Source organism: Bos grunniens, chromosome X, assembly GCF_055505025.1.
Source record: "Bos grunniens cultivar Pamir isolate PY7600 chromosome X, Bosgru_T2T1.0, whole genome shotgun sequence".
Classification (NCBI taxonomy): domain Eukaryota; kingdom Metazoa; phylum Chordata; class Mammalia; order Artiodactyla; family Bovidae; genus Bos; species Bos grunniens.
In genome coordinates, this window is record NC_141194.1 from 141,570,307 (window position 1) to 141,591,641 (window position 21,335).

The 21,335-nt window shown below is 39.3% G+C and overlaps 1 protein-coding gene across 3 annotated transcripts in view; it reads left to right on the plus strand.

Moving 5' to 3' along the window:
- Positions 1 to 10,762, plus strand: part of LAMP2 (lysosome associated membrane protein 2) — a 35,575-nt gene extending 24,813 nt beyond the window's left edge. Inside the window, exon 9 of one of the 3 annotated variants that reach the window (XM_086389702.1) lies at positions 10,588 to 10,762. In XM_086389702.1, the coding sequence (XP_086245828.1) occupies positions 10,588 to 10,730 (143 nt within the window). In that variant the 3' untranslated portion in view covers positions 10,731 to 10,762. Of the gene's footprint in view, positions 1 to 1,570; positions 8,357 to 10,587 lie in introns of those variants that run through there. The other 2 variants (XM_086389701.1, XM_086389700.1) reach the window with 2 other exon arrangements.
- Positions 10,763 to 21,335: the final 10,573 nt, after the last annotated feature.

The window sequence follows — 21,335 nt, forward strand, 5'->3', positions numbered from 1 at the left end:
AGTGAATATGCTGCGAGCTGCTCAGCGGTTTTGCAGTAGTGCTGAACACCTAGCCGGCCTTGGTTAGGCCAGAATAAATTAGGCTCTTGACCCTACCATTCTTGTGATTAGAGGGGTTGATCACAATTAAAACATAGTCTCAAGAATTCATTTTCCCCTTTGTCAGATTTTGCTTGTGTGCTCAGTCACTCAGTCGTGTCTGGCTCTCTGCGACCCCATGAACTGTAGCCCACCAGGCTCCTCTGTCCATGGGATTTTCCCTACTAGACTACTGGAGTGGGTTACCATTTCCTTCTCAATTATTTTGATCCTTTCATGGTTTTACTTTTGAGTCTTCATCAAACTCCTCCTCTGCATTATAACCTTCAAATTTTAAGTCCAGATTTGTGTTTAGAACTTCAGATTATTTGCAGTGTGCAGTCAGCTCAAGCCTGTTAATCTAGTCAGCTAAAATACAGATGAGCTGTATTTTTTCTCTTATTTTCCGCTTTGGTTTTCATATACATAGAATTAAAAATATCACCCAAAGGACTATACAACATTTAGTACTGAGACTGAATGTATAATCTATTTGTGGAGCTAGGTTCTTGACTGGTAATACTTGACTGTATAGGAGGAGGAAATAGACTTTCAGTAAGGTAAGAGTGTTAATTGGATTTTACTGAATCAGACTGCTCTCTAGCAATGGAAAAGATAGCCCCTGTGAGCCCTGACTGGATTGATAAATGTGGTAAACACACTCAAATTAGTCAGAAGTCTCAGTTTCTGGGCTTTAGCAGCCACTAGAAGTGTTTCCTCAAAGTTGAGAATCTGCAGGCTTTTTTTGTAAAGGCTCACACAGCGTTTCAGCTTTGGAGGCCATATGGTCTCTGTCACAACTATTGAGCTCTGCCGTTGAGGCATGAAAAAGAGCCTCAGGCAATAAACAAGTGAACGTGGCTGTTTTCCAGTAAAACTTGCCTTGTGGATACTAGAAACTTGAATTTCATGTAATTCACATGAATCACAAAATCCTCTTTCTTTGTTTTTGGCCCCGCACCCCCACCAATCATTTAAAAATGTTCAAAAGGCACTTTTTTAGCCTTTGGGACAGATTTGGTTCACAGGCTACAGTGTGGCTCTTCTGATCCCGTGATGAAACCTTCCTAATCTGCTCCCAGTTTCCCTAAAGACATCACTCTGCCATGAAGAGTCTAAACTGGCTATGTAGAAATCTGGCTAGATTGGCTCCCTTCATTTCTGATAAAGTAATACTCCTATTTTGGAAAGCACTTGGAATATATAAACGAAATACAGACACATGTATGTGTTTTACATAAATGAGTACACATGCATATATATCTAATATATACAAACACATGAATGAAAGGACAAATAAGTTTTTGGATTTTGATTCTAGAACAATCTATAATTTATGTAGCTTTATCATAAAAATAGACCTGTCTTAATTACTTAAAGTTGATCTTTTAAGAGCATTTTCTGACTTTTTAATGAACATCTTTTACTTTTGGAACATCATTTCTTTTTTTATTATACTCATTCTTTGTTACACACTTTTTCTCACCTACAGCCCAAGAGTGTTCGCTGGATGATGACACCATTCTAATACCAATTATAGTTGGTGCTGGTCTTTCAGGCTTGATTATCGTTATAGTGATTGCTTACCTAATTGGCAGAAGAAAAAGTTATGCTGGATATCAGACTCTGTAACACTAATCTACATGATAATAAAAGCAAGTACAAATTCCAACATGCAATACTATTCAACTTAAGGTATATATAGTTTACAGTGCTGATCTTAAAACAGGTGGTATTGGGGGATTTCAAACTCAAATAGATAAAAACACCCCTAAAATGATAAACTATAAATTAATCACATGATTTTGGCTTTTCCAACTAAGGAATTTAAAACGTTTTTATAGCGCCCCCCCCCACACACAAATGTGCAAAATCGCATGGATTATAAATTCTGTTTTACATTGCCTTGAATTAGTATTCCATTGTTGTCACTTTAGACATTCTGATTAGAAATACCCAGTTTAGGAAAAAGAGCTTAACTCCCTCCCCACCCTCGTATGTAGTCAAATTGAGACAACACATTCTGTGGTGGGTTTGTACTTGCTCATTTTGCATTTCTTAGTGATTTTGTTTGCAGGTTAACTTAGCTGCTTTGGCATTGCTGCATATTTGACTATGAGAGATATGCCAATAGATGTGAACAGGGTCTAATAGTATTATATTCTTAGCAATGCATGCTTTTCTAATGCCTTTTGAGTACACTTGTACTTAATATGGCTGTAGTGACAAAAGATACAAAAGCTTTTAAAATTTTAGAATAGGTGTTAATCTTACCGTTGAATCCTTTCTTTAAAAAAAACCTGGGTAATTCAGCCTTTTAAATGGTAAAATACAAGACTATTCCAACTGGGCATTTCAATCCATTTTCTAGATGCTTTAGAGATAATTGCTAGGCAGTGCCAATTTGCGGCGTTAGTTCTTTGTACCCATAAATTGGCGCCTAGGCACAGTGCTAATATTAATGTCACTAGATTTATGTAGATTTCTCTTTAGTCTTTGAATCTCTGTGTTGGTGGTAGTTTGTTTTATCTTTCCTTTTCCTTAAAGAAGAAATGCCAGTATGTCCTAGAACCTAGATAAAGAACTTGGACCCAACCCAAAAGTCTTGGTCTCCTCTTTGTTGACGAAAAAGCTGTTCTTCCTTTCCAGCTTGCATTGATGGCTACATTTACTAATGTGGCTTTCATATTTAAATAGTTCAGTGCTAATCAAAGCTTACGTTATTATTGTTCATTACAGTAGCATCATCAATTCATGTACTTTGTTAAGTTTTGTGCTCTGGGGAGAGGCACCAATTGTCCATTTCACCTGCACCACCTAATGTCTAGAGCCCCTCTCTAGAAAGCTTCTTGGAGCTGCTTTGCCAGCTTAAGGCACTTTTTAAAGGCTAAATAGAAATCTGATTTTTAAAAAAAATTTTATTTAAATAATGTTTTAGTGTAAGATTGTTAACCCTTATAGGAATGGACAACGCTTCCAAGAGTATGAGCCTTAGATATTTCTCAAGAGTCAAAGCAAAGCAGCTTTTTTAAAAAATAAAAATTGGAAGCACAAGCAAGTGGCACTGGCTTAATGCTGTTAATGTTTCTAGAAGTTTCTACCTTGAGATTATATACCTGATTCATATTAAAATACCTCTAATTAGCACTGTTTTATAGAGAACCTGACTTAATTGACTATTTTCGTATTTTACATGGGCCAGTTTATATGCTATTATTCACGCTATTAGTTCGTATAGCCACGTGTTCTTTGTACCTTTTGTAGTTTTGTTTTACTGGGTTTACATCTTGATGGTCTAACACTCTATTTGGTTTCTGGGTGTTTCTCATGGGTTAGCATTTGTATAAAGAATCTGGTCCATGTAAATGCTTTTCATGTTTTTTTCCTCAAATGTTTAAACCACTAGTTGATGTATGGTATTTCTCTTCGGTTATTTGACTGTCCACTTGCTCAACATATTGCTTCTAAAACAAACAATAAAGATTCTTTTATTTCTTAAGGAAATTTGCTCACATTTCTTTCCTGTTGGCTAAAGTCTAGATTTTGTATACTATATAATGGCAATTTCTTCCAAAAGGAAAAACTTCAGAAATGCCTAGAACTAAGTTATTTCCAGAATGTTCTGTGTATTACTGTCTGGGAGAGTGGCGTGTGTGTGTGTGTGTGTGTGTGTGTGTATAGGTCCTTACTGATGTTGGGGTGGCTACAGAGTAAAAATCAGGTCGGGGATGAGATGTGTATGGGATGTATGTATGTGTGTGTGTAAGTTCCCCAGTTGAATCTTATGTGTAGCCAGTTAGAAAACCAATGATTTAGAATATTTTATAGTAAAAGCAACAGAATATCTCCGTATACTTTTCTCAACACCTAAATTGAGGCTGATATTTAATATCTACATTGCAGCCTCACAAAGCAAGCTATTGATCCAAGCCAAAACAGGATTGTATGTAATCTTTCTCTCAGATCACCTTAAAATGCATGAAACTTCCAATTTCTAGATGACTTCCCAGTCTACCTTAGTGTATCACACACAACCATTTAGCAGCCTGGCTGGCTTTCCTCTGGCTCAGCCAGTTAAGCCTGTGACCACCAGTTAATCATCACAGCTCTGAACGCTACTAGCAGCCATGTGCCTTCGGTCAGGCTACTCAGTTGGGGTCTCTCAGGTTTTTCATCTGGGGGTTGAGGGTTTTCAAGTCTTGTTACTTTTATTTCTTTGAGTGAAATTTTTCATTTCAGTGAAGAAAAATATACATCTGAGTATTTTTAGAAGAAACCTGATAAGCTACTTGTTAGGGATAAAAAGCATATTTTCATTAAGTGTAAAACATACCGTCTGAAGTTTATTGCAACTTTTTAGGAGGAATTCTTAAAAGAATCAAGATAATTTTAGGATTATAGCATTTTTATTTCTTTTTATTTAAGTAGATAATATTATACTGTCTTAGGCTCACCTTTCTCCTACTTATCTCCTGATCTTTTATCCTAGTACCTAATTTTCTGCATCAATAATTATCATATTTTTGAAACTAGTATAGAGTAGCTTCAAGTATCTTTTCAGATCCGTATAATAAACTTCAAGTGGTTTGACTGTATATCTAAAAGATATGTGATAAATGTCACATAAGAATGTGCTTCTTAATGTTGATTCTTCCAAAGAGAAATTGACTCATTGGTTTTAAAGAGGTGTTTGTTTTCTATTTTATTATAAATGTACATCTTGACTTTTCAACCCTCACCCTGAAAAGTGTGTCTGACAAATTTCTGAACTAACAGAAACTTGAAGATTAACAGCATTTTTAAAATCTCCATGAACATTTTCCTTGAGATTTCAGTGGCCATGAAATTTTACCTCTAAAATTCTTCACTGCTTCTGTGAGTATTAGACTCTCCCACTTTTCCATTCTCCAGAAATATTTTCAGTATGGTCTCGAGTGTACATTAGGCAGATAGAGCAGGTCAGAATGACTTACAAAAGGAGGTTTTTCTTCAAGATGTGATTTTATTAAAATTTCTGTTTACCAAAACATCTTTCCATTACCTGAAGAACTTTTGCAGGTTGATTTCATAAAATCAATAGTTATTATAAATTAATACTTCACATACTAGTTGAGAACATTTTAGGTAAATGACAGCATCTAGAAAGATCTTTGTATTAGTGGAATTGCCTTTTTGATCTAAGAATATTTGTCTTACATGAAAGCCTTATTGGCAGTATTTATTAAAGTCGTTTCACTAGTTTCAAATTGGGTCAAATACCCAATTTGGGAAAGAGGAGTTTGAATTTGTTTCCAGAATAAGAAATTAATCTACTAATAAATTTTTTAAAAACCAAGTTATATAAAATCCAAGGCATGATACTTTATGGTACATGTCACCCAAGTGTTTATATGCTGGCTGGTAATTTGGGAAATTGAAGGGGAGGAGCTCACTGGGTGATCTTAACACCATAAATCCACAAAAGCCACATCTGGCAATCTTAGCTATCCTGATTGTTAACAAAACCAAGAAGCAAGTGAAAAAGATCATTGAGCTGGCAGCCAAAGTTGATGTCACAAAGTCCATAAACTCTAGGATTGCATATTGTTCCCAGTTATTGCTCCAGAGACTAGTGAAAGGCTGGCACATTTCTTACTTGAAAATACAGATTTGCCTTGCAGCTATTCATTCTTTTGGGCACAATTCTAATAAGCATAATTATCTGATTTATCAATCCCTGGTAAATTGCAAGCGAGGAGGAGAATTAGGGCAGTAAGAGGCAAAGAAATGGAAAACAGAAGTTGTGGTTCAACATACTAGCTGCTTCATGTCTCTGCAAACATACCACCATCTACACTGTTCCTTTCTTCTAGAGTCTCAGTAGGTTTTCTTCTGGTCAGTGCTTCTAGAATTGCATTTCTCCTGCCTTCCAGGAGGCATCTTCAACCTGTAAAAAACTCATGGCTTTTTCCTTGATCGTGTAACCACTTAAGTCCCTCCCACCCTGAAGATACCCTTTCTTAACCCCGTGTCCCCCTGCTGTCTACCTTTCTTTGCTCCCTCTAAACTTCTCATAACAAATACTGTGTTCCTCATCCCAAGTTCTTGATCTCCTAAGCAATCACTTCCCACTCACTCTTAAACCTGCAACAATATGACTCCTAGCCCCCACCCTCTGTATTGCTTCAACCAGTGGACATTTCTCAGGCATCTCTAGTAATTGACACTATTCTCCTATGATAATGGAAACCATTTCCTTGGCTTCTGAGGCACCATTTTCTACCTACCTTTCCTACTTTTCCCTACTCCTTTATGCTTCAAAGGGTTTTGTCCCTGACCCTCTTACTTCGTCTGCCCTTGCTGAGAAATACCTCTGTCCCTGGTTTGACCTATCACTTAAGTACATCAACCACTTGGTTAAGACGCAGGTATCTGAAACTTGAATGTCTCCCTCTTACACAGATCCCTCTTTACCCTCTCCCAACACACAGATTTTAAAGATTAAAAAATTAACCCTCACAAAATAATTACATATAAAACTGAAATGCATATTATTCCTCTGTATTCCTTATCACCATGAATGGCACCAGCATCTACCTAATCACCAAAGCATGGAATTGGAAGCCATTCTATTATCTCCTACCACACCGCCTACATCCATTTGGTCAGTTCTGTCTTCTCATTGGATCTGTAGTCTATCTCTTCTACATCTGCACATTGCTAACCGAGTTCAGGATCAAATTATTGGTCATCTGGCTTCTAGCAGTAGAGTTGCTTCCTAATAATACCTCCAGCCTTCCATCTCCCATAACTTCTGAAACAAATATCCTGCTTAAAATTCTGCAAATTTTTTTTTTTTGCTATCAGTATAAGGCCAGACTACCTGGAGCATACAATGCCTTTGTAAGCTGGTCCTAACATCCTATTTCCACCTCTTTTCCAAGAGTATTTCTTAATCCATTGTTTTAGCTATGCCAGCCTGCTTACATTTCACCCAAAGCCCTGTGTTTTGTTACCATCCATGGGTCCGTATTTTTGTCTATGCTGTTTTCTATACCCGGAATGCCCTTGACCCAGTACCTGCACAGCTAATTCCTACTCATTCTTAACATCTCGGCTCTCGTGTCACCTTTTTCAAACTATGCCTTGGGTAACAAGGCTGAGTTGAGTGCGCCTCTGAAAAATTTCGATGTGTGTTCCCTGCCCTTGTTACAGGACATTTTGAAATTGTAACCACTGATTCTCTTGTCTGACTCCTATACCAGACTGAAATCTTGAGGCTAACAGTTATTTAATCTGGGCCGGTTGATACCTTTCCTTACTACTAAGTGACCCTGTATTGCTCTGCATTGAGTCTTCTATCTGCTTTGTATAGTTGGTTATTTGGCTCATTTCATTATTGCTTCCCAATCTGTGGGGCACCTGGCACTATGCTGCTTCAACTTCATAACAGTTTGCTTCTGAAAGCTCACAGCTTGATCATCAAGGAAAGGCTAAATATATTTATCCATTATCTTCCATTTAAGAAATCTGGGAAGTAGGTGATCGTTTTATGTCTCATCCAAAATGACTGCATTTGGGGGGGGGTGGTACTTAAAAGTATGTTTTGGTTATTTGGAAAATCACTTTCGTGGGACATCTCATCTGCTGGTAATGAGTGCCAGTGATTTGTTGCCTGGGTGTGAAAAACGAATGTGTGTGTTGGGAAGAACTGTCATTTTAACTTAAAGTGTACACATTAGAAATGTTGTCACTGTTTTTGTTCTCAATTGTCCTTTCTCCACATCTAGCTCAAGACTGCAGTGCAGATGACGACAACTTCCTTGTGCCCATAGCGGTGGGAGCAGCCTTGGCAGGAGTGCTTATTCTAGTGTTGCTGGCTTACTTTATTGGTCTCAAGCGCCATCATGCTGGATATGAGCAATTTTAGAAACCTGCATTCTGATTGATTATATAAAAATACATGCACATAACAAGATTTTCTTCCTTTGCAGTTTTGAAATATTTTGTGAAGATAGCAAAACTTTAAGTCTTAAATCAGTCCCAGCATTTGAGATCATTCTTTATTAGTAAAAACTGTAAATAGAACAGCTTAAAACTGAAAAAGCGTCGTGTTAACTGGTCCTGAAGACAAATTTGTTGGAAAGAACATGGGTGTGCAGTGTTTCAAGGTCTATCTTAAGAAGCCTTGGCCAAATTTGGATTCTAACCTAAGATGCCTGAAACTTATTAACATGACCATTATGGAGGTTGAATGTGTAGTTGTGTCTTCATGGAATTAATAAATATTGTTTCACTACCGGTGTTCTGTTTTCAGTGTATAAGAACTATCCTGATTTAAACTCATCACAGTGCCTTTGCATATAGTTAATTAAATAAATGTTGATGTGGCATAAATGCCCATCATATGCTTAAACTTGGTTTTCGGTTGAATGTCCTCAGGTGTCAGCATTTTATGTGACTTTTGCTGACTTCTTTGAAGCTGAAGTCAGTATCTTAGGCTTGTGATTTTTCCCTAGGTATAAAACAGACCCAAGAGACTACAACAGAGCTTAAACTGGCTTCAGAATTAAGAGCTTTTTAAAAAAATGTTTCTTTTGCAGCAGTATAGACTGAAAAGATTCAAACATGTTTAACCACTTGCCTTTTTTTTTTAGTGTTTTTCTCTTCCTTGGATGCCCAATTAGCATTGAAAGATAGAAATATTCTATGAACTAATTGGGAGAGATTGTGTTGTGTTTCTCTACCTCATCTTGTTGATCTCTGGAGCATTAAAATCTATTTTGTGTTGTCATCAGACTGGTACTTAGGAAATGTAAGCTAATAGCAATCTCAAAAGTCAGGCAGTGAGGCATAGCAACTAGGCTCTTAGTTTTTCCAAGACAGCCCCTGTGGGGCAGAGCATAGATGGGGGGATAGAGAGAAGCTGTTGGCATTAAAATGAACTAGAGAATCAGCCCCTATCGAAGCATGCTCCATGTTAGAAGTGCAGCACAGATACTGAATGTATAGACAAGTAAAAAGGAAGCTTGAGAATTTCACATTGAAGTGATTATTTTATTAATTCATTCTATGTATATATTGACTTGTTCAGAATTTTTATAACTCACTAATCAGTATTTTGGCACCCAGCTATCAGTCTCAGAAAGCTTTCAGTAAAATACAGTAAATCCTTTTAATAAAAGCTATTGTTATTGCTGAAATTTATATTATATATTCAGAATGATAGCAACTTTTTATGCATGACAAAAATTCAAGAGGAGAAAAAGATTATAGTAAAAAAGCAAGTTATTGTTTGATCATAAATCACACCAAATACCACATTTGTTATGTGCATGAGATTTATAAAGGATTTTTAAAGACTATTTACTCTATACCCCGTAATTTTTACAGAAGAGAAGTGACTTCACTGAGGTTATATATCTAGTGGACAACAAAAGCACTATTACCATTTTTATTTAAAAGAGTCCCAATGAAATCTAATCACTCAATAGTAAAACTGGTTTAAACTTGAAACTATGAGATCAGCATTGGACACTTTGAGTTTCTGTACTAATTACTTCCAATAAATGATATATGACACCAACTTTGCTTAAATATTTTTGAAGGTAATGTTGGCTTTTTGAATGCCTCCTATTTTGATCTGTTTGCTACTTCAAAGCCTAAAATCTCCTTGGATGGGATCACAAACATGGGAGGAAAAGAGAAGGGAGTAAACACTTGTTGACCTTCTGATGTGTATCAGATATTTTAGAAATATAGTTGTTTTTAATCCTTAGATACCTTATAATGTAAGTATCATCCCCCTTTTATAGATGAGGAAAGTGAAGCTCAGTTTAAATTACTTGACCAAGGTCCTTTAGCTAGTACTTGAAGGAGTCAAGATTTAAACTCAGTTCTGTCTCAATCCAGAGCTCAGAATCTACACTGCGCGTGTGCACAGCCTTCTTGGTGGTCCAGTGGTGTCCACTGGATTCTGCTTTTATTCCAGGCCACTGCTCAGTGAAAAATAATATAACCTGACAGTTACCTAATGCTTGTATGAAAAACATTACACTGCATTTTCTTGATTGTAAATCTTTTTAACTTGAATTTTATTACTCATTCAGAATTTTTATTTATATTTTCACAACAGTTGTGGCAAGGTAGGAAGGGAGTGGGGAAATACACAGGTGGTGGTTTTATTCTCTTTTCCCGTGGTGCTATTAGACAATTCAGCATAAAGTCTTCCCATATTAGGCAAGCACACTTCTTTGTTTCAGACCCTTTCCCGTTGTCCCCTTAACTTATGGTTTTGTACTGAGGAATTAGGTGTGGTTAAAGATGAAGTGACAGTGAGATACAGGAGGATTGGTTAGTTGGAAATGTTAATATTTGGGTGGGTATAGTAAAAATAGAAGATGGGGTAATGCTCTAAAAGACTAACCTATGTATACATTCAAAATGCTTGTTTCTTGTTTGCTTGTTTCTGCTTAATTGCATTCCTTACTAATTTCCTTTCCTTGCTTTCTGTCTGTTCTTTTCTGACAGCTGAAGAATGTTCTGCTGACTCTGACCTCAACTTTCTTATTCCTGTTGCAGTGGGTGTGGCCTTGGGCTTCCTTATAATTGTTGTCTTTATCTCTTATATGATTGGAAGAAGGAAAAGTCGTACTGGTTATCAATCTGTGTAATCAATTAAATCTAGTAGGTTCTTTTATTTTTATTTTTTGGCTATCAGAAGTTATGTCTTCCATCGGCTAAAAGCCAGGAAATGCTGTGCAATTGTTTGGGATATGCAGATTAACCTCAGTGAGTTGCTAGCTAACTTGGGCATGAGTAGCACTCTTAGGACCAATTTCTGTTTTTTATTTTTCTATGTTTTGTTCCTTTGTAAAAGTGTAATTGAAAGAAAAATTGTGGCTTACAGTATCTTTTTTAGTAAATAATGATTTTAAGCCTCTGACTCCAATTATGAAAGCATTGCTATTGAAGGGTAATTTTATATGTTGCAGTTACTGTATTTTGCCTCTTTGACATTATTTGCAAAATCAAAGCTGTTGGAGAATTTAACTTGCTTCAGAAAATAAATTCAAGAGCATAATGGAATTCATTTTCATTGGTGGCAAACAAAATTTGGTTTGTCATCAGACTTAGTTTTCCCAAGATTATTTAAATCTTGATTTTTCTGCTAGTTAGAAAGAAAGGAATGTTTTCCCAATATTGTATTTAATAGCAAAAGTCTGGCTGTTTTCTTAATTACAATTAGTGGCTACTCTATTTTAACAAGGACGTCTTTTTTTCCCTACTAGAGTTTGGAATATATTGACTATCTCAGACTTACCATTTATGCTGAAGGTTGAAATAAGATCTACAACCCCTTTTTTTAAGGTGTTCATACCAAAATGTTTTGCCATACTGCACAACACACCACGCGCGATCTTAGTTCTCCCACCAGGCATTGAACCCGTGACCCCTGCAGTGGAAGTGCAGGGTCTTAACCACTGGACCACCAGGGAATTCCCTGGGTTATAATTTTTTTTTTTTAGAGTTATGAATTAGAATTTTTTTTCCCCCATGGAGGCTTGCCTTGTTCAGAAAGTTGCTTCATCCTCCACTAAAAAAGAACAAGATGAAGCTTTATTTTGTGTGCCGTCTGCACTCTCTCGTCCCCTGTATGAATAAGTTCTAATTGATAAATTTTTAATGTGTTGGTTTCTTTTTCTTATAACAGCAAGTGCTAACTCTAGAAACTAGTGGGCCCTGAAGTATCATCAGTCAGATGGCTGCCTGGCCAAAGCTGGACCAGGAATATTCTGTAAATTTGTTGATCTTGATAACAGACTCGTATCCCTGTAGGGACCTCTAATGGCTCTGGCTGCTGGAGTCAGATACTAGAGGCCTCTCCTCCCAGTGTCTGCTTGACTGGCCAGGCTGTTGAATCACCCTGTGATTTGGAAGCACAGTGCTGTATCTCTCTAGTGTGCAGCTTTGCACACATGTGATTTGCATGATTCCCATGAAGGCAGATGCTGAGTTTATCAAGCTATTTTCTCTCTATGTAACTAAAAAACAAGCGTCTTCCAAAGATCTGGCTTCACTTTCAAAACTTTCTTGGATTAAAAAATTAGGCTTAAACCTTAAATAAAGTTTGTTATTAAACCCAAGGATAAGATCCCCATCTACCTCTCAGCACAGTGCAGATGCTGTCCACTGTATTGCTGCCATTAAGTGATGCCAGAACTCTGCCAATAATTGGGACTGGAAACTTTCATTAAAAAAAAAATCATCAACATCTTTCTTTACTGTCTTTATATGTGCACCTCAAAAGCATATATTCCAAACTGGAGTAGAAAGTCAGAATGCTCAACTATACTTCCCTTAGAACTTTCTAGTTCTGACTTGCAGACTTGAGCTCTCCTCGATTTGCTAAGTATATAAAGAATGTTTTATTTAAAAATTTTGTGTGTGTGTGTGAAAACAGTTGATTAGCTGTTATTTAGTCTGAGTGATGGCACCATGAAGAACAGTGGCTTCGTTTCAATAAATATTTTTGAGATGATTGTCTGAAAGCCAGGTTATTTAAATCAGCTTGTGACCTTGCCAGGTATATGGGTTGGAAAATTCAGATACATTTAGAAGTATGGGTTCATTTAAAACAGTCTCCTACTGTTGGGTAGGAGACTAACATTAATTCTTCAATGAGTATCATGGTTTTATCTTAGATAATTAGCAAACATGTTTAATTCTTGAGAATTAAGATTAACTAAAATATAAAATTATCAGATGGTTAGAACAAAAACTGCTTCAATTCCAATAAAATACAGGAAGCCCCGAATTTATGAACTGAGTGTTCAATAAGCTTTGCTCACTGGGTTCACTTTTCTGTCAGTACAACAGTGGGTCATGAATATAAAGAATTGTTTTCACCTGAGCTTCTTAGGAAGAACTGATGCTTGCTGCTACCTAAAGTTTTGGATATATCAATATAGTGAACTAATTAATACCTACAAAATAAAGCATACTGTGGCACTCCTGTTTCATCTGATATGTGTGAATTTTAGATCGGTGGATTAAAATATAATAAAGATCATTCAATCTATATTACTATGGATAACTTCATTTTTATTCCATGATCTCAGTATTTAGAGGTTGGATTGGTTTGTATAACTGAGTTCCTCAAATTTTTGTCTCTTGAATTGTCAATAGGACTTACATAATCTCATAGGTCTGCACATTTACACAGGGCAGTCATTAAGGCATTAGAACCTTTAATGTAGACATCTCAAACATGGGGGCCTATATGGTCATGAAAATTCCAAGAAGATATTGAAAATATAAAAATCAAATTTAAGAGCTTCATAATAATTGTACTTTTAATATATATATCTATCTGCATTGATAAACTGTACTCACTGTTGAAATTGGTTCCATTCTGAGCAAGATAAACACCTCAGGGATCTGACAGGGGCAGAAGAAGAGCTATCCATTTTCTGAAAATTCCTCTGAATTCCTGATAACCCAGTCTAATGCTCAAATGTTACATGACTGGATTAAATGGTGCACATTCCTTTTTACTTGAGACATTTTTGGTGGGAGAAGGGATTGAACTTTGGATCTCTCCATAGTTCTGAATAACGGGGTTTCATTTTCTGATTGTTAAATGTTTAATGGGCTTTAATTCAGTCAAAAAATGGCCTTACCTTGCATTTGTGGGACTGAGGGGAGGGGGTCGTCTGTCTTCTCTCAGCTGAATATATTTCATAACTCTGCACCTCACAAAACCTCTGAAAGAAGCACTTTATAGATAGCAAGTAGAGTGTTTGCATATATGTTGCTATCTATCTAAAAAGTCAATGTGGAGGTCCATCTTTTTTAAGTTCAGTGTGTATACTGTAAGTGCTAGAACTGCCTTTAGAATTCTAAGGAAACGTTTTGCTTTCTCTTTACTGTTATTGTCTTTTTTATTGTCTTTTGATGGCAGTGTAAATTTGAGTCCCTCTATTTCAAGAGAGCGTGAACAGGAAAAATCTTGGCACCCAATTCATTTTTAGTGGGAAAATGCAGCTATAGTTGTATTGAGCAGTTACAGTGCTGTGCACTGTATACACGCATTTCATTCACTTAATCCTCACAGCAACTCTCTGAGGTGGGTGGTATCATTCCCAGTTTACAGAGGAGATAACTGAGGTTTGAGCTGTTATTTAACAAAAGTCCCACAAAGAGTAAGTGATGAAACTGACATTTGAACCCAGTTCTGTCTGCCTTCAAAGACCGTGCTCTTCACCACCATGCATCTTGGCTTCTAAGAAAGAATAGATTACAAAGAAACATATACCTTACATTAAATGGTTACAGAAATCTGACTTCTATACTCTTCTGTCCTGCATGAAGTCACCCTATAAATGTTCTTCAGTATTCTTAAAATAAGTTGAGTTTAGTTCAGCCCAGTTGACGCAAGAGTGAATGTGGTGGCAGTGTGCGTTGTGAAAGATCAAACCAAGGCCAGTTTGTGCTGCACCTCGTTAGAGATGTTAAGCCCTGAATGTCACTGTTCTTCAGAGTAGCTTCATCTAGTTATTCTGATCACGTATCATTATCATTCTGTCCTCAAAGTGTTCTGCACCATGAATCATTCTGACCGTGCATTAGTGTGTTTAAGAGACTAAATGGATCTGTCTCCTCACTTTACCTAAATTAATGTCATCCCTACCCCCCAGCCATCCCCTGACTTTAAGTGCAGTGTAGCCATGACACTTGGCAGTCCTTGCTGGGTGGTTCTGAGCCCCAGTATGCAGTTCCTCATACTATCTAGAGCCTTTCTGAGAGGGCATTGAAACATATATATCACCATAGGTAAAACAGATAACCAGTACAAGTTTGATACATGAAGCAGGGCACTCAGAGCTGGTGCTCTGGGACAACCCAGAGGGATGGGGTGGAGAGGGAGGTGGGAGGGGGGGTTCAGGATGGGGGGAACACATGTATACCCGTGGCTGATTCATGTCGATGTATGGCAAAAACCACCACAATATTGTAATTAGCCTCCAATTAAATAAACAATTTTTTAAAAAAAGAAATCCTGATTGACATTTGTTGTTGGTTGCTCAGTCATGTCCAAGTCCTTGTGACCCCATGGGCTGTAGCCTGCCAGGTGCCTCTGTCCATGGGATTTTCCAGGTAAGAATACTGGAGTGGGTTGCCATTTCCTTCTCCAAGGGATCTTCCAGATCAGGGATCGAACCCACGTCTTCTGCATTGCAGGCATGTTCTTTACTGCTGAGCCAACAGGGAAGCCCTTATTCGCCTACTTATTTTCCAGCCATAATGTGCAACTCTTCCACTCCCACCTTATCTGCTCTCCTGTACTCCCTCCTCTCCAGCCATACTGGCCCTCTTGCTACTCCTCAAAGACCCTCAAGGGTGTCTTCCCTTCAAGGCCCTTGTGTTTGCTCCGCCTTCTACCTGGAAAGATCCCCTAGCTATCCTCACGGTTCATCCTCTAGTCCCATTTGCTGCTGCTGCTGCTAAGTCACTTCAGTCGTGTCCGACTCTGTGCGACCCCACAGACAGCAGCCCACCAGGCTTCCCCATCCCTGGGATTCTCCAGGCAAGAACACTGGATTGGGTTGCCATTTCTTTCTCCAATGCGTGAAAGTGAAAAGTGAAAGTGAAGACGCTCAGTCGTGTCTGACTCTTAGCGACCCAGTGGACTGCAGCCCACCAGGTTCCTCCGTCCATGGGATTTCCCAGGCAAGAGTACTGGAGTGGGGTGCCATTGCCTTCTCCACTAGTCCCATTTAGGTCTCTTCAAATGTCACCTTCAAGGGAAGCATTCCTTGACCACTCTATAACTCCAGTGTTCCCCCCTACACCACTTCCCATCCCCTTTAGTCTGTTTCACTTATATTACTTACCACCCGTTACCATCTGACATACTATTTATTTTACTTGCTAATCTGTATTTCATGTATGCTTCCCACTAGAAGGTAAACTTCATGAAAGCAGGAATCTGCAATGTTTACTAGGCTGTTCCAGTCTCTAGTGCCTGACACACAGTTCACACTGAATAAATATTTGCTGATGGATAAGTGGTCATTTTTTGTAGTAATAGCTAAACATTAACTCCTCAATACCTGTTTTATCAAATCTAAGATGCTATCAGTTCTAAGATAAATACTTGTTAAACTGTGAGAGGCCTACTGTTTTCAAAAATGTGAAAAAAAATGTACATCTTAGAGTTGATATCCATCAGGCACTGTGGAGAGTACTATTCCTGCATTATAACACCTACCATTAATCCATTGAATGCATCTGGGATTCAGAGCCAAGCCATAAGCATGCTACCATTACAGCCTCCCTTCAGTATGACATACTGCTTCTTGTGTCCTCTTCAATTGCAAAAACAAAAGTCTGGCGGCTATGATTTTCCACTTTATGGCAGACAGTATTTAATATTCATGTTTCCTTCTTTTTAAATGCTACATAGCATAGCATGGCAGGTATATCAGAGAAGAATGTGCATCCTTGCTCTTGACACACATCAGGGTGATAAGTAACTTGGACAAGTTATTCAACCCCTCTAAGCCTAGCTTTCTCCATTTGTAAGATGGAGATGGTACTGCCTTCTACTTACTATCTTGTAGGGTTTTAAAGGGAATTAAATAAGATAATGCCACCAAATTTACAAAGTAAGCTCACATAAACATGAGCTTTTAAAAAATCATATAGGTTGGAATCTTCTTCCTTTTAGATGATAGATGTCACATGTTTAGACAAGATCATGGAAAGAGGAAGTGAAGAGAGAATAGGGCTGAGATAAAGCCTTAAGGAGCAGAAATCCACTCAAATTAGGTTATAAAAAGAGCAACAAATTATGAAGTGATTGTATAAGTCTCACAGAATCCAGTTGAAGAAGTACATTTGAGACTCAGGAATAGAGTTAAATTATAAAGCTTCAACTGAGAATAAACAGGTGATAACTACCAAGAAAATTTAGAAAAAAATGAGTGATAACTTTACTGCATTTATTAAGATGTGTTATAAAGCTCAGATCAAGTGTTAGATGGATATAATAATAGACCAACAATTTAATGGACAACATATATACACACACTGTATTTGGTATTTGATAAAGATGGTCCTTTCAGATCAGTGGGAAAAGACTGGAACATTGAAAAATGATGCTGAACTACTAGGTTGATTATTTTTGGGAAAAATACATTGAGACCTACCTCATAAGTACCAATACTTCTATCAAAATGCCACCACACACAAAGATAATCTACAAACAAGGGAAAATACTTGGCATCCTAATTATGACAAAGGGTTAGGTTAATATCCTTACTATGAAATAAAAGCAAGGTGAGTATTCCATGAGTACACTTAGGACATGAATAAATCATGACAGAAGAAATTCAAATGGATAAGTAATTTCAAAAAATACTCCATCTTTCTATGTAAGCAAAGAAATGCAAATCAAACTAAGATCTTTCAAACTGGTTAAGATTTTTTAAATGATTATATTTACTATTAGGTTTTCTTCTTGTAGCTCAGCTGGTAAGGAATCCACCTGCAATGCAGGAGACCCATTGGGAAGATGGAGAAGGGATGGGCTACCCACTCCAGTACTCTTGGGCTTCTCTGGTGGCTCAGCTGGTAAAGAATCTACCTGCAATGTGGGAGACCTGGGTTTGATCCCTGGGTTGGGAAGATCCCCTGGAGAAGGGAAAGGCTACCCACCCCAGTATTCTGATCTGGAGAACTGCAGGAACGGTATAGTCCATGGGCTCGCAAAGAGTCGGACATGACTGACTTTCACATTCATATTTATTCTTGGGCATGGTACAGAAGACTCTGCACACTAATATTGTTGAGAGTGAAGTGAAAATTTGAAAACAATCTAAATGCCCAGTGAGAACTCCTTAAGTACAATAAATTGAAACACTGACATGACAGCATTTTACATGACCATTTAAAGTTACATTCTCAAATAATTCAGATATGAGACAGTGTACCCTACTGCTAAGTGAGAAACAGATGCAGGAAAGGAATATGTACTGAGTTAATCTGTTTTGGTAAATCTCTATGTAATCTGTAACTGCTCTGCCACCCAAAAAGTACTTCTCTCAATTCCTATACCTTCTTGCATATGGGGTGCAGAGCCCACCATAGAAAGGATCCAAATTTGAGTCACTACTTTTACAGTTGAGGAGGCTTCAAAAAAATATGTACCATACTGTGTCTTGGTGTATATAAATATGTGGTTCTATATATACCTAAGTGTGTGTATGTAAAGTAAATACATTATAAACAGTAGTTACCTCCAGGTTTGGGGATTGTACATGGTTTCAATTGCTTTTCCTGCTTCTGTTTTGGTGAATCCAGTTTCCTTTGATAGTCAGAAAGGGCCTCAGGAAAATAATTTCCCAAGAGAGTGAGTTATGAATCTCCTTGGTTCTCTCTTGCATCTTGCTCATAAATAAGGGTTGACTCGGTGAGAGGACAAAGCCTCCACTCCTGCCAGGTATCAGGGCTCTGCCCTCATTTGAAACTTGTTTTTATTAGAGAAAACTTGAACATTGCTCACTAGTCTGGCTAGCTGGCATTTGCCATGCACTGGGCACAGCTCTCACCTGCAGAGGGATGCAGCACACCTATCACAGAGCAGTCTTCTGTTGCCTCCTGCGACACCTGATGGAGAAGGCAATGCACCCACTCCAGTGCTCTTGCCTGGAAAATCCGATGGATGGAGGAGCCTGGTGGGCTGCAGTCCGTGGGGTTGCTAAGAGGCGGACACGACTGAGCGACTTCACTTTCACTTTTCATGCATTGGAGAAGGAAATGGCAACTCAATCCAGTGTTCTTGCCTGGAGAATCCCAGGGACAGGGGAGCCTGGTGGGCTGCCGTCTATGGGGTCACACAGAGTCGGACACGACTGAAGTGACTTAGCAGCAGCAGCAGCAGCAACACCTGAATGGGGCTTCTCCCCATCCCTACACTTACCACTCGCTGCCTGCAGAGGCCCCCAGAGGAAGGGTCAGCTTGGAGCCACTACTTCTGCAGCTGTATGAGACAGAAGTGTTCATGGCAAGGGCCTCTATGGAGGTGGGGCGGGGAGTGTAGCAGCCACCCTATGCTGCTCCGCTTTCTGCATCGCTCTCCCTGTAACTTTCAGCAGGCTGACACCCCTAGAAGCCATGTCCACAGTCCTTCCAGCACCTTCTTTTGTAGCATCAACACTCCACAACAACCAACCCTGACTCTTTGGCCACCTCCACTCACTTCCCTCTCCACCAGACTGGCTCTATGATTCAGAGTCCTTCCATTATAGTCAGATACATCCAGCAAGGTATTGACAGACCCTGTTAACTGCTAGTAACTGGTAAGGGTACAAGGTTGAGGTTCTGATATAGCAGAAAGGGCATGGAGTTCAGTGCCAGGCAACTTGGGTTAGAACCCACACTTCACCAACTCCCAACTAAATGACTTTGGGTAACTTACTGAGTTGCCACATTTGTTAAAATGGGAGTAAAACATCCTCCTTGAAGCACTATTAATAGAGGCATCTATTATACCTATACTTGACAGAGCTGTCACCAATGAGGATAATAGCCATACAGTGTCACATGGTGGCCACTCTGTGGTATGAGAAGTCACACCATGGGCACCCTTTATACCCATTACCCCAGCATCACAGAGATCCTAATGGTGGGGGAAGGCAGCCGACACTTTTTGGGGATCAGAGAAATTCAGTAGCTTGTTTTAGGTTACACAGCTAGTAATTGGTAGAGCAGGTGTATGAGCCCAGTCACTCAGGATCTTAAACAAATTACTGCCTTTACCTGCGTGTGTCCAGCTTGGGCACAGCCAACCTTAATGATTCTGGCCAAAGATTCATGCAGGTTGCTATGAAAAAAAGTCACCCCTGAAACATTAGGTGATTATATTGAGCTACAGAAGAGTTGTACCTGGAGAGTCTAGTTTCTTACAGTTCTACAGACATTCCAATGGACATCAGAGTGTGTTGTGGAGCCTTAAGTGAGCCAGCCATGATGGGATCCAGGGTGATTTGTTCCCATTACACTATGGGTACAAACAAAGGTTCTCAAACTTTAGTAAGCACCAGAAACACCTGTTAGACCCTTACCCCCCACAACTTCTGGAGTCAGGAGGTCTGAGGTAGAGCTTGAGGATTTGCATTTGTGATTAAGTTCCCAGTTGATCCTGATGCTGCTGGTTCAAAAGCCATGCATTGAGAACCACCAGATTAAAATGTACTATAATATTCCCATCTCATCTGTGTCCTGTCCTCCCAGAATTCCAGGGAGTAATCAGCATACACAAGTGTATCACAGAACCAGCCTCCAACCCAGAAAACTTAGCTTTGTGATGATGCCCTCGACGGTCCCCTTCCTCCCCAGCACCCTCCCGAATAACCAAGGCCTCCCAGTAATCAGGACCCTGGGAGCGAGGACGCTGGCGGGGCAGCTTCATGTCTGTTCTCTGCCCCATGTGTCTCTACACCAAGCAGGGAGCCAGACTCCACCCCTTTTGCCTCTGGAAACATTTGCCACATTAGCCAACTGGCTAAGCCTGGCTCTTCTCCAGAATCCTGAGCACCTTGATGGGACTGTGCATAGGAGGGAGGGGAGAGTGCCCTGCAGGGCAGAAATTTCTGCTCAAGGCACTTCTGGGAGACAGGGCCTCAGGGAAATGGCTTCTTGGTGCAGATAGGGAGGCTGGACACATCCCAGCCTAGGCAGAAGCCCCCTCCTCACCTCACCTCACCTCTCCTCTCGTGCCCCATGGGCCCAGGACTAGAAGAGAAGCGCACCTTCAAGGACACAGACAGTGAGGGGAGCAGGCACAATCACAATGGACTGAAGACCCCACGGAAGTCCCTCCCCCCAGTTCTTGAGTAACTCACAGGAAGAGGAGGGGCCCTTCCATAGTGAATGACATGGAATTCTCTAGTCACCTCAGTGGGATGGAGGGAAGAGGCAGATTTAAAACACCACTTCTGAGCAAACCTGCCCCTCGGTACACACAGCGCAGAAGACACAGCAGGTAAGTGAACACTCTATTACTAGTTACAAGCAGAAAACCTCTGACAAATGCTGAGCCTGGTGAGCTGGAATCTCTTGGAGGAACTTGAGGACGCCTCTTGTTCAGACTGGAGCCTGAACTGACCTCCAGCCCCTGGGTGGACCCTGGCTCCCCCTGGCTTGCAGCAGCTGCCTCAGGGAAGCAGAGCACCTGAAGACACCAAGTGGAAGAAAAGGACCCAGGGGCATTC